The sequence below is a fragment of the Gadus macrocephalus genome, chromosome 16 (assembly GCF_031168955.1).
Source record: "Gadus macrocephalus chromosome 16, ASM3116895v1".
Classification (NCBI taxonomy): Eukaryota; Metazoa; Chordata; class Actinopteri; order Gadiformes; family Gadidae; genus Gadus; species Gadus macrocephalus.
Window position 1 is genome coordinate 13,560,081 of NC_082397.1, and position 10,919 is coordinate 13,570,999.

The following is a 10,919-nucleotide window of genomic DNA, read 5'->3' on the forward strand; positions in this document are numbered from 1 at the left end:
CGCCCCAGTGGTTTATATATCTATATATAGATATATATAGATGTAAACGTATATACACATATACAGTATATATATATATATATATATATATATATATATATATATATATCTATAAACCCGTGATTGGTCTATAACCAACCATACATTGTGTGTGTGTTCTTCTTGGTTTGCTTCTCTCTGCTTTTGTGTTTTAATGTTGCTGAGCCTCTTTTTTTGATTCATCTGATGAATGTATAAGCAAGCATGCATGAAGAGTGCACGTGCATCTCATAGGTGTACCTTACGCCCAACAGCTCCATACATACTGTAGCACCATGGCCATCGTAGTCCTCCTTCTGTAACAGTGAATCATTCATGCTGAGCCCTGACTTCTGTCCTCACCAGAGGAAGCTCCTACTGCAGATGCGCTTCATCACACCCTGTGACAGCAACACACCCTCCTTCTGTTGGCTCTGTGGAAGCTTCCAGACAGCCAATAGAAAGTGGGTGCGGTTTCTTCTTCACAGTGCGGCCTGGTCAACCCACTTCTCCTATAGTGTGTGTGTTATCCATTTATGAATGTTTCGGGTGTGCGAGAATGAGTGTGTGTGTGTCTGTGTGTCTATTCTACGTTTATATGGATGTATCCATTTTTTTAAGTATCCCTAATGATTGAAGATCATTGGGAGGATTTTAATTCTGCCGTTTTAAATTCAAGCTACTCAATCAGACCCGTGTTTGTAGAGCTAATGAGATATCAATGAGCAGATCTGCATCTAGGACATCTGGGACATCTGGGACATCTGGGACATCTGGGAAGGGAAAGCCTCACAGCTGTCCCCTCCTTCATCAGTCATTTTTACTAGCCAAGTTTCACACCACCATGCTCACGGATGTTAGTCTTTCCCTCTCTAGAAATATATTCTCATAGCAATCAAAAAAAACATGTTTAAATAATGTTTGTCTGTGTTTTTCAGAGTGCCCTCCAGAATTCCCCATGGGGACTGATGCAGGCGTTGGAGAAGCAGGTGGGAGAGCTGAGGATCGATCCAAACAATGAGAGCTACGAAGCAGCCCTGTGGGATGCAGGGGACAGCCGGCCCAGTTCAGGTAGTCCTGATGCTGCGGGACGGTCTTGGATTTGGATGTGCTCAATGTGATCTCTGTCTCACTTGTTTGTTCATTGTTTGTGTCATTGTTTGGTTACCTTTCAATCGCTTTCCATTATAGTTTAAGGTTTTTCGCCATATGGACTATTTAATTATTGCAAGAATTTATTTTCGAGTGTATTTAGAAAATTCATTGGTGTTCGGAGTGATATCTGTCAATCATCATATCTTGATGTTTTCCTTCTCCCTCTCACATCCTCCTATTCTCCTCTTCTCCTATTTGTTCCCAGGTTTCTATGAATCCAGCGAGGGTCACTCTCCAAAGGAAACGTGTGAGCCCACAGACCCTGGCTCTACCTGGGCCTACAGCAGTGAAAGGCCCAAATCTCTGGGTGAGGCAAAAGACAGAACTATGTTTCCGCTACAAATTAAAATGTATGGCGGCAAAGTGAAAATGGTTTGAATTAGGGATCGACCGATATATCGGTCGGCCGATATTATCGGCCGATATTCGCGTTTTTTACGTGTATCGGTATCGGCCGATACACGGCTGATTTTCGCTGATTTTTTTTTTTTTATTTTTTATTTTTTTTTACTTGTTCTAACTCACCTGTTTTTAATATTTGTTAAATATTGTTTTTTATATTGAAGTTCAATAAATGTTCCTTTAAATTTTTTTTTTTTAAAAATCGGCTCAAGAAAATCGGTATCGGCGTATCGGCTAAGGCTGATGAAAAAATATCGGTATCGTATCGGCCCTTAAAAATCGGTATCGGTCGATCCCTAGTTTGAATTCTCAATTCCATGGAAAGAAACCACCATGATCCAACGACTCTTTGAGGTGACTTAACTTCCTTGCCTTCGTCAGGAGACGCTCTCATGCTGAACGCGGACGACGTCCAGGACTCACCGGCGGCACGCACCTCCCTGTCCCGCTCGTTCTCCGCGCCCTACCCCCCCCTGGAGGGCATCGCCGAGGAGGGCTCGTCCGAGGAGCCCTGGCAGTGGGGGTCCCGCCAGGCCGTGGGGCAGCAGCCCTCCCCGGAGGAGGAGCGCCGGGTCAGCGAGGAGGACTACCGGCGGGCCCTGCGGGTCGAGGGCTACATCCTGGGTCTCATCCAGCAGCACACGCTGTCCCCGCCGCGGCCCTGCCAGCCCCGCACCACCCTTAACCCTGACCTCCTGTACGGCCAGCACAGGAGGACCCCTTCTCACACTCCCGAGCGCCGCCTACTTGACCCCCGCGCTGACCTCTCCCCGAACCCTGAGAGCCAGGCCTGGGGTGGTGACCTGCTGCCGGGGGAGACCCCCTCTTTAGAGGAGGACTGCTATCTGGCATTGCCCTACCCCCGCCCCAGGCCCCTCTCCCTGGCCGGAGGGCTTCCCCCACCTCAGCTGCCCACCCTCCGCCCCAGCTGTGGCACTGGGACGCTGGATCTTTGTTATCGGCCCGACTCCCCTTCGCACTCCCCGCACCCCCGCTCCCCGTCTCATCACAGCCAGGAGTTGGTGTGTGCTCAGTATATCCCTGGACAGGGCTGCCACGCCCCTCTGCATTCACCCAGTCACTATGCCCCGGGTCAGCTCAAGTCCGGCCTGCTTATCACATCCCCTGACCGGCGTAACCAACCAGCCAAGCCCAGAGGATCTAAGAAGAGCCACGACAATGATGGACAGGCCTCGAGGAAGGGCAGCACTAAGGCCAGCAGGTCCCAGTCCGAGAACAGCCTTCTGGGCCAGCAGGGGCCGCCGGAGCGCCGGTACAGCACCACCGAGAGGCCTCAGGGCCGGAGGGATCCCGCCCTCCAGCAGGCCCAGGGCAGCGGCCCGGGGACCGCCGGGACCGGCCGCCGCTGGTGCTCCAACCTGGAGCTCAGCCAGGACGAGGGGGAGACCCAGACCAAGGCCGGACCGGGGCATCGGCGGCCGACTCGAAGGGCCCGCCAGGCCCCTCCAGCAGCCCAGCCTCAACCTCGCGCTCAGCATCGTCACCACCAGCACCAGCGCAGCCACAGTGCCCTGCCTCAGCCCCCAGACTGCCCAGAGAGAGCCCCTATTTGTCGGGGAGAGGGGGGTTCCGCCGCCAGGGCGGCCCCTGGAGAATCCGAGTCCAGCATGAGCGAGGTGTACTCCCGCGCCTCCAGCTCCCTGTCCAGCGACTCCGACGAGGGCGGACTGGTGTGGCCCCAGCAGCTACCTCCACGTCTGGCTCCGTCCTCCTCCTCTTCCTCGTCTTCTCCCCAGGCCTCGGCCGACACCGCCTCCGCCTCCGCCCAACCAAAGGCCTTCGTCAAGATCAAAGCCTCCCACGCGCTCAAGAAGAAAATCCTGAGATTTCGCTCGGGTTCGCTCAAAGTCATGACCACGGTATGAGGTTAGGGTTGGACCACTATGAAGTTAGGGGTTTGGACCTCCCTATGAATTTAGGATTATGACGCCCTCATGGGGTTAGGGCTATGAGCTCCCTATGAGATCGGGGTTATGACCTCCCTATTAGGTTAGGGTCATGACCTCCTTTTGAGGTTAGGACTATGACCTCCTAATGAGGCTCGGGTTCTGATCCCCTTATAAGGTTATGATTATGGAGTCCCTTTGGAATTAGGGTTATGACCTCCCTATGAGGTTTGGGTTCTGACCTCCCTATGCGGTTAGGCTTAAGACCTCCTTATGAGGTTATGATTATGAGGTTTGGGTTCTGACCTCCCTTTGAAGTTAGAGGTCTAAGCTGCGCTCCCCTAACCATTTTGAAACCGTAGCAGATTTTTCTGTGTATGTTTCTTTTCTTCCTCCCAATATCCTAGAAGCTATTGCAGAGACTTCCCTTGCTCACTCTTGTGACCCGCAATTAACATTCCAGATTTCCTTCCCGACCTACCTCTGCTTATTTTCTCAATGACGGATGCCTTTTCATGCACATAATGCTGGGCTTGCTGTAAACCCACTGTCAGTATACTCTGGCCGAATGCATCCCCCAGCTTCCAGCTATCTGACACACTGCCACGCTTGTTTATAACACTATGCGGTCTCCCTCATTCCGGGAGCACCAAAAGATACCTCGAGGTAAATCCTCCAGCTGCTTCTTCCTCTGCTGATTGTCCTTAAAACCAGGTAAATCAATGAGCTCAAATGAACTGACCCTATCAGTATTCTTCAGGTCCTTGTCGGTCAAAATATGCCCTAAAGCTTAACCGTACAACATCTCTTGTGATTATCTGTAAGATGCATTATACAGGGTTGTGCTATGCTATTTCTTTACATTTCCAATGCTGGCAGAAAGTAAGGTATAGCTGATTTTAACCGACTAGCTGCTAAATGCTAAGCATGTATATACTCACTGAAACAAACTTACATAGAAACAGCTGAACATACACACTTATTGCCCTCTGGTTGCCTTCATTTGAATGAATGTAGTTTGTAAAAAGATTATTAAAAATAAAGACCTTTTGCTATAAAAATGTTTTTACATGTCTATTGATCATGCTTATTGTATATATGCCCTGCAGTCTCCCAACCAAAATGAAAATGATTGAACCCGTTTCATATGCATCACATGCATCTTGTGCCCCTGTATGGCCTGTGAGAGGGACAGCCGCAAGGCCATGGGGCCTGTTCTGTAGAACGCGTAGTAGCGCCTCCAAGTGGGCGCAATAAATAAGTACACCCAGTGGCAGCCGTAAGTGGAGAAAATAAATACGTTTACAAGCGTCCCTAAGTAGAGAAAATAAGGGTTAAATAAGGGTTAGATAATAAAATAAGGGTTATATAATAATGCTTTATTTTAAAGAAAACCGAACAAATTTACAATGATAATGAATTGTTGCTTTCAGCCAGGGGCATTTCTAGGTTTCATGAACATCCGGGGCAAGCCCAACGGGAAAATGAAAATTGCAAAACGAAAAAATGCCATTATTATAGCTTTAAATAGCTACCTGGCTGCTGTGCTGCTTATCCCCAAACATCTAAAGTTCCATTCAAGTTATTTCTGAGTCAGGGACGCGGGAAGTCAGTCCGAGGGGGGGGTGCTGAGAGAGAATCTATATAATGACGTCATAATAAATGCTGCGCAACATCCGTTGTTTACAGAGACGAGATGAGGGGTGACGTCACATTCAGGGATCCGCTCTGATAAACACTCTACTGGTGTGTAAAAAGAGTTCTGCCAACTAGCCACTGTTATTCACAAACGTTAGCAAATAAACAATGTGGAAATTAGAGTCAACTCGGCTGATTCTGGGCTGAATTTCACACACTAACAACATGCCGACAAGCTGTTGCGGTCCCGGATTATACACAGCGTTATAACAAGGATTCAGGAGGTTATTTCTAAAGGTTTACAAAGGAAAGTGACTATAATAGAAAGCCTTAATTTTCATCCAGACTTACGAGTTGTCTGATATGAGGAAGGTGACGATTTCTCCGTCAAGTGAACCGCCCGTCTTTGCTCTTTTTTTGCCAACCAGTTTACGTGCGGGATTCCAGAATCAAAACGATAACATTCAACGTGTCTATTAATATGGCAGCAACATTTTACACCAGTTTTAGAATGTTGAACACCAACATGCTTATGTAAAATCAGCATAGTACCGATAATATGATAAATATCATAAAAAGGGTGGATGTCAATAATTTAATGAAAAATCATGTTGTATGATAAAATTATACAACAAAAAAAAAGTATTGATTTGTTCAGAAAACTTTCTCACTTGCAGTTGCAGCCAGGGGCCGCTGCAGCACCCTAAGCACCCCCACTTCCCGCGTCCCTGGGTAACACTGTTGTTTTTTATTGGTCGTCATGAAAAAAAACCTAAGGGGTAACACTGTCATTTTTTATTGGTCGTCATGAAAAAATACATAAGGGGTAACACTGTTGTTTTTTATTGGTCGTCATGAAAAAAAACATAAAGGGGGTAACACTGTTGTTTTTTTTGGTCGTCATGAAAAAAAACATAAGGGGTAACACTGTTGTTTATTATTTGTCGTCTTGAAAAAAAAAATAAGGGAAATAATAGAAATACACACATACATTTTAATGTCATGTATATCCTCTTTAATGATGATTGATTATTGTGTATTGACATCGCCTCAGTGGTGCAGTGGGGTGCACTGCCTAACCCCCTGCAGACCGGGGTTCAAGTCCGGTTGATGACCTCTGTTGGAAAAAAATCATAAGGGGTAACACTGTCGATTTTCTTTGGTCGTCATGAAAAAAACCATAAGGGGTAACACAGTCGTTTTTTATCAGTCATCATGAAAAAAACAAGGGGTAACACTGTCGTTTTTTTTCATGACAACCAATAAAAAACAACAGTGTTACCCCCTATGTTTTATTTGATAAATATCGACAGTGTTACCCCTTATGTTTATTTCATGACGACCAATAAAAAACAGCAGTCTTACCCCTTATGTTTTTTTTCATGACGATCAATAAAAACGACAGTGTAACACTGTCGTTTTTATCAAATAAAACACTGTGGGGTAAAAAACCATAAGGGGTAACACTGTTACCCCTTATGGTTGAAAAAAACCATAAGGGGTAACACTGTTGTTTTTTATTGGTCGTCATGAAAGAAAACATAAGGGGTAACACTGTTGTTTTTTATTGGTCGTCATGAAAAAAAACATAAGGGGTAACACTGTTGTCTTTGTCAAATAAAATATAAGGGGTAACACTGTCGTTTTTTATCAGTCATCAAGAAAAAAACAAGGGGTAACACTGTCGTTTTTTTTCATGACGACCAATAAAAAATGACAGTGTTACCCCTTATGTTTTTTTTCATGACGACAAATAAAAAACTACAGTGTAACACTGTCGTTTTTATCAAATGAAACATGAGGGGTGACACTGTCGTTTTTCTTTGGTAGTCACGAAAAAAACCATAAGGGGTAACACTGTTCCTTTTTTTATTGGTCGTCATGAAAAAAACATAAGGGGTAACACTGTTCCTTTTTTTATTGGTCGTCATGAAAAAAAACATAAGGGGTAACATTGTTGTTTTTTATTGGTCGTCATGAAAAAAAACATAAGGGGTAACCATGTTGTTTTTTATTGGTCGTCATGAAAAAAAACATAAAGGGGGTAACACTGTTGTTTTTTTTGGTCGTCATGAAAAAAAACATAAGGGAAATAATAGAAATACACACATACATTTTAATGTCATGTATATCCTCTTTATTGATGATTGATTATTGTGTATTGTCATCGCCTCAGTGGTGCAGTGGGGTGCACTCTGCCTAACCCCCTGGAGACCGGGGTTCAAGTCCGGTTGATGACATCTGTTGGAAGTTGCTAGTCTCTATTTCATGCGAATTATAAAGTCAAGTATAACCTTTGTGATGATTTTAACCGGTGTCTTGATGGTGCATTGTTAAGTTCGGAGGTTAACACTCTAAACAGCTCATGTTCCGATCCCTGCAAAAACGTTGACAGGGGTGCCACTGTGGTTTTTTATTGGTCAACATGGAAAAAACATGAGGGGTAACTCTGTCGTTTTTTATCGGCCGTCATGAAATAAATATAAGGGGAAAACACTGTCGATATTTATCAAATAAAACATAGGGGGTGACACTTTTGTTTTTCTTTGGTCGTCATGAAAAAAAACACAAGGGGTAACACTGTCGTTTTTATCAAATGAAACATGAGGGGTAACACTGTCGTTTTTATCAAATGAAACATAAGGGGTAACGCTGTCGTTTTTCTTTGGTCGTCATGAAAAAAACCATAAGGGGTAACACTGTTGTTTTTTATTGGTCGTCATGAAAGAAAACATAAGGGGTAACACTGTTGTTTTTTATTGGTCGTCATGAAAAAAAACATAAGGGGTAACACTGTTGTTTTTTATTGGTCGTCATGAAAAAAAACATAAGGGGTAACACTGTTGTCTTTGTCAAATAAAATATAAGGGGTAACACTGTCGTTTTTTATCAGTCATCAAGAAAAAAACAAGGGGTAACACTGTCGTTTTTTTTCATGACGACCAATAAAAAACGACAGTGTTACCCCTTATGTTTTTTTTCATGACGACAAATAAAAAACGACAGTGTAACACTGTCGTTTTTATCAAATGAAACATGAGGGGTGACACTGTCGTTTTTCTTTGGTAGTCACGAAAAAAACCATAAGGGGTAACACTGTTCCTTTTTTTATTGGTCGTCATGAAAAAAAACATAAGGGGTAACACTGTTCCTTTTTTTATTGGTCGTCATGAAAAAAAACATAAGGGGTAACACTGTTGTTTTTTATTGGTCGTCATGAATAAAAACATAAGGGGTAACACTGTTGTTTTTTATTGGTCGTCATGAATAAAAACATAAAGGGGGTGACACTGTTGTTTTTTATTGGTCGTCATGAATAAAAACATAAGGGGTAACACTGTCGTTTTTATCAAATGAAACGTAAAAAAAACTGTCGTTTTTTATCTGTGGTCATGAAAAACCCATAAGGGGTAACACTGTTGAAAAGTATCGAATAAAACATAGGGGGTAACACCAGGGACGCGGGAAGTCAGTCCAAGGGGGGGGGGGGGGGGGTGCTGAGAGAGAGTCTATATAATGACGTCATAATAAATGCTGTGCAACATTCAGGGCTCCGCTCTGATAAACACTCTACTGGTGTGTAAAAAGGGTTCTGCCAACTAACTTTTTTATTGGTCGTCATGAAAGAAAACATAAGGGGTAACACTGTTGTTTTTTATTGGTCGTCATGAAAAAAAACATAAGGGGTAACACTGTTGTCTTTGTCAAATAAAATATAAGGGGTAACACTGTCGTTTTTTATCAGTCATCAAGAAAAAAACAAGGGGTAACACTGTCGTTTTTTTTCATGACGACCAATAAAAAATGACAGTGTTACCCCTTATGTTTTTTTTCATGACGACAAATAAAAAACTACAGTGTAACACTGTCGTTTTTATCAAATGAAACATGAGGGGTGACACTGTCGTTTTTCTTTGGTAGTCACGAAAAAAAACATAAGGGGTAACACTGTTCCTTTTTTTATTGGTCGTCATGAAAAAAAACATAAGGGGTAACACTGTTCCTTTTTTTATTGGTCGTCATGAAAAAAAACATAAGGGGTAACATTGTTGTTTTTTATTGGTCGTCATGAAAAAAAACATAAGGGGTAACCATGTTGTTTTTTATTGGTCGTCATGAAAAAAAACATAAAGGGGGTAACACTGTTGTTTTTTTTGGTCGTCATGAAAAAAAACATAAGGGAAATAATAGAAATACACACATACATTTTAATGTCATGTATATCCTCTTTATTGATGATTGATTATAGTGTATTGTCATCGCCTCAGTGGTGCAGTGGGGTGCACTCTGCCTAACCCCCTGGAGACCGGGGTTCAAGTCCGGTTGATGACATCTGTTGGAAGTTGCATTTCTCTATTTCATGCGAATTATAAAGTCAAGTATAACCTTTGTGATGATTTTAACCGGTGTCTTGATGGTGCATTGTTAAGTTCGGAGGTTAACACTCTAAACAGCTCATGTTCCGATCCCTGCAAAAACGTTGACAGGGGTGCCACTGTGGTTTTTTATTGGTCAACATGGAAAAAACATGAGGGGTAACTCTGTCGTTTTTTATCGGCCGTCATGAAATAAATATAAGGGGAAAACACTGTCGATATTTATCAAATAAAACATAGGGGGTGACACTGTTGTTTTTCTTTGGTCGTCATGAAAAAAAACACAAGGGGTAACACTGTCGTTTTTATCAAATGAAACATGAGGGGTAACACTGTCGTTTTTATCAAATGAAACATAAGGGGTAACGTTGTCGTTTTTCTTTGGTCGTCATGAAAAAAACCATAAGGGGTAACACTGTTGTTTTTTATTGGTCGTCATGAAAGGAAACATAAGGGGTAACACTGTTGTTTTTTATTGGTCGTCATGAAAGAAAACATAAGGGGTAACACTGTTGTTTTTTATTGGTCGTCATGAAAAAAAACATAAGGGGTAACACTGTTGTCTTTGTCAAATAAAATATAAGGGGTAACACTGTCGTTTTTTATCAGTCATCAAGAAAAAAACAAGGGGTAACACTGTCGTTTTTTTTCATGACGACCAATAAAAAACGACAGTGTTACCCCTTATGTTTTTTTTCATGACGACAAATAAAAAACGACAGTGTAACACTGTCGTTTTTATCAAATGAAACATGAGGGGTGACACTGTCGTTTTTCTTTGGTAGTCACGAAAAAAACCATAAGGGGTAACACTGTTCCTTTTTTTATTGGTCGTCATGAAAAAAAACATAAGGGGTAACACTGTTCCTTTTTTTATTGGTCGTCATGAAAAAAAACATAAGGGGTAACACTGTTGTTTTTTATTGGTCGTCATGAATAAAAACATAAAGGGGGTGACACTGTTGTTTTTTATTGGTCGTCATGAATAAAAACATAAGGGGTAACACTGTCGTTTTTATCAAATGAAACGTAAAAAAAACTGTCGTTTTTTATCTGTGGTCATGAAAAACCCATAAGGGGTAACACTGTTGAAAAGTATCGAATAAAACATAGGGGGTAACACCAGGGACGCGGGAAGTCAGTCCAAGGGGGGGGGGGGGGTGCTGAGAGAGAGTCTATATAATGACGTCATAATAAATGCTGTGCAACATTCAGGGCTCCGCTCTGATAAACACTCTACTGGTGTGTAAAAAGGGTTCTGCCAACTAACCACTGTTATTCACAAACGTCAGCAAGTAAACAATGTGGAAATTAGAGTCAACTCGGCTGATACTGTGCTGAATTTCACACTATAACAACATGCCGACAAGCTGTTGCGGTCCGGGATTATACACAGCGTTATAACAAGGATTTAGGAGGTTAT

The 10,919-nt window shown here is 42.8% G+C and overlaps 1 protein-coding gene across 1 annotated transcript in view; it reads left to right on the top strand.

Moving 5' to 3' along the window:
• Positions 1-4,547, top strand: part of LOC132474546 (dapper homolog 3-like) — a 12,470-nt gene extending 7,923 nt beyond the window's left edge. Inside the window, exons 2-4 of the mRNA XM_060075308.1 lie at positions 957-1,089; positions 1,379-1,480; positions 1,957-4,547. Of these exons, the coding sequence (XP_059931291.1) occupies positions 957-1,089; positions 1,379-1,480; positions 1,957-3,461 (1,740 nt within the window). The 3' untranslated portion in view covers positions 3,462-4,547. The remainder of the gene's footprint in view (positions 1-956; positions 1,090-1,378; positions 1,481-1,956) is intronic.
• The last annotated feature ends 6,372 nt before the right edge of the window (positions 4,548-10,919 follow it).